Source organism: Borostomias antarcticus (genome assembly GCF_949987555.1).
Source record: "Borostomias antarcticus genome assembly, contig: scaffold_690, whole genome shotgun sequence".
Taxonomy (NCBI): Eukaryota; Metazoa; Chordata; class Actinopteri; order Stomiiformes; family Stomiidae; genus Borostomias; species Borostomias antarcticus.
Genome location: NW_028175894.1, coordinates 1 through 2500, shown reverse-complemented (window position 1 = coordinate 2500; position 2500 = coordinate 1). Strand labels below are relative to the sequence as shown.

General features: G+C 61.1%; 1 protein-coding gene across 1 annotated transcript in view; it reads right to left on the bottom strand.

The window, feature by feature from the left end:
* The window catches only part of LOC311329059 (BAH and coiled-coil domain-containing protein 1-like), a gene marked incomplete at its 5' end in the record, with an annotated part of 10666 nt that extends 8752 nt beyond the window's left edge, over positions 1-1914 (bottom strand). The window contains 3 exons of the mRNA XM_084462944.1: positions 1-108; positions 211-375; positions 1806-1914. The exon at positions 1-108 is cut by the window's left edge and continues 152 nt beyond it. Coding sequence (XP_084319070.1) covers positions 1-108; positions 211-375; positions 1806-1914 — 382 coding nt within the window. The remainder of the gene's footprint in view (positions 109-210; positions 376-1805) is intronic.
* Between the last annotated feature and the right edge of the window lie 586 nt (positions 1915-2500).

The following is a 2500-nucleotide window of genomic DNA, read 5'->3' as shown; positions in this document are numbered from 1 at the left end:
TCACCCCCGGGTGTTCCTGGAGGTCTGGGTGTCTCGTCTCTGCAGTACCGGGACCGGGCCTGTAGGGGGCTCTCCTCCTCAGGTCCGAACTGGGCATGCTCACAACACCTAGTAAGAGTGATTGATGATGGGTGACGATTGGAACCAGGATATAAACTTGAGTCGTCTCTACACAACCTTTCCAGGAAGTCCGATAATGTTCCTTCTTACCTTGCAGCCCCGCCCTCTCTCGCTTACTCCGGGCGTTCTGATTGGCCGGCAGCTTCGCGGGCGAAGACGCGAAAGGGCCGGCGGCGGAGGAATTGGGCGGCTCTTGGCGCCTCGTCGGATCACAGGCGGCGTCCTCGCTGTCGTAGCTGCCCTCCTCTTCCTCCTCTGCGGGGGGCGATTGGGGGTAGATACGATCGATCAGAAACTGTCTGAGCCGACATCTACCCGCCCCAAACCGCCCTCCACCCCCCCTCCCAACCCCCCCCCCTCCACACCCCGTCCACCCTCTCCGCCCACACGTCTGATGGAGGTACTGACAAGGCTACAGTCACTCTCCATAAGGTTGCTGGTTCACATCCCCGTGGCGTACGGGGATCATAACGGAGAGAATCGGAGCGGTGATCGGATGTGAAGTAGAGAGAGAGACAGGGGGTGTAGCAGAGATGTCCTCTGCTCCCGTATGGACTTCACACACACGCACGCACACACACACACACACACACACACACACACACACACACACACACAATCATCTGTTCCGAACGCTCCGCAATAAACTCACGGCCCGTCCCTTTAACTGCTGCCTGGGGAACCAAATGTCCCTCACAGACACCCACCCACACACACACACACGTGCGCGCGCTCACTCGCTCACACACACACGCACGTACGCCACGGATCTTCACTGGCAGCTGCGTGTGGCGGGCGGCGGTGGGGGGGGTGGTCGTGTCGGGTGTCGACACGTCGCTGACACACTTGTCACTTACATGGCGTCCCAGTCAACACTCTCGTTCTTCTCCCCTCTCTCTCTCTCACACGCGCACACACACACGCACGCACACACACACACGCACGCGGTCCAATGGAGAGACAGAGCGACACACATACAGTTCACAAACAACAACACTCATGGCGTTAGGGACGGCGAAGTGTTTGGCTGAATGTGTTGTCCTTGTGGACTATTTTGAAGGGGGGGGGGTCGTTCCAGAGTGGGGGGAGGGGACGGTCGAGACAACCCTTGATCCTCCCGGTGGGTCCGGGGACACGGGTGTGACATTCTAAAAGAGGTGCGAGCGCGGGGTCCTGTTACGGCGTGGGGTTCAGAGGGGGTTTAGGGAGGGTTAGGGGGGGGGGGGGGCGTGGGTTGGGGGGGGCGGGGGGGGGGGGCGCATGCCTGCGGTGAGCCGTTAACGGCTTTAACAGCGTGACAGACGAGCCGGAAAGTGAGAGGAGCGCCCACCGTGACATGAAGAAACGTCTCACTCTGGAGCGCGTGCACACACACACACACACACACACACACGCACGCACACGCACAAACATACACACACAAACACCAACATACACAAGCACATGCACACACACACACGCACACACACACGCAGTTGAGAAAGTGAAGACATCTTACTCTCAACGTACCTCAGCTGTTCCCTACTCGACCTCCCACCCACTTAAGTAGAATACTGTAGGACCTTGACATTCTGTATATCATCACGTACGACTGGGATACAATCCTAGACACACGCATGCACACACACACACACACGCACACACACACACACACACACACGGACCAGCGATGCGCCATAGCTCACCCTGAGCGGAAGTCTCGCTGTCGCTCTTCCCCTCAGCCACGCCCTGCTTCTCAGAAGCCCCGCCTCCGCTGCCACCGCCACGGAGCACTCTGGTCGGGGCCCCGCCCATTTGGACCTTCGGTCTCCGCCCCCCCCCTCCTCCTCCTCACGCCCTGATTGGCCGCCCAGTCCTGCTGGGCTCCCGACGTCGCATCGGCTGCAAGGGGGCGGAGGGGATGTCGGAAGCGTGTTAGCGTGTGTGTGTGTGTGCGTGTGCGTGTGTGTGCGTGTTTGCGTGTGTGCGTGTGTGTGTGTGCGCGTGTTTGCGTGTGCGTGTGTGTGTGTTTGCGTGTGCGTGTGTGTGTGTGTCTGTGCGTGTGTGTATCGAGGCTCTCTGTGAGGCGTTCTCACCCGTGCGTTTGGCCGGGCAGCCTCCGGCCCTGGGGGCCCCTCTCCGGCGCAGCATGCCCGCCGCCGACGCCCCCCTCTGGGCCGCCGCCTTCTGCTTCAGCTGGGTGACCCGGCGGACCAGCCTGGAGCTCAGCGCGCTCGGGCGCCCCCGACGCCGCGCCTTCAGGCCCCCGAAGCCCTGGCTGGACAGCCTCTTCCTCTGCTTGGCCCCGCCCGCTTCCTAGTCCGCCCTAAAACACGGATGGGAAGAAGGAGAGAGAGAGAGATTGTGGATGAGGGGAGGAGAGGAGGAATAGAGGAGGTGG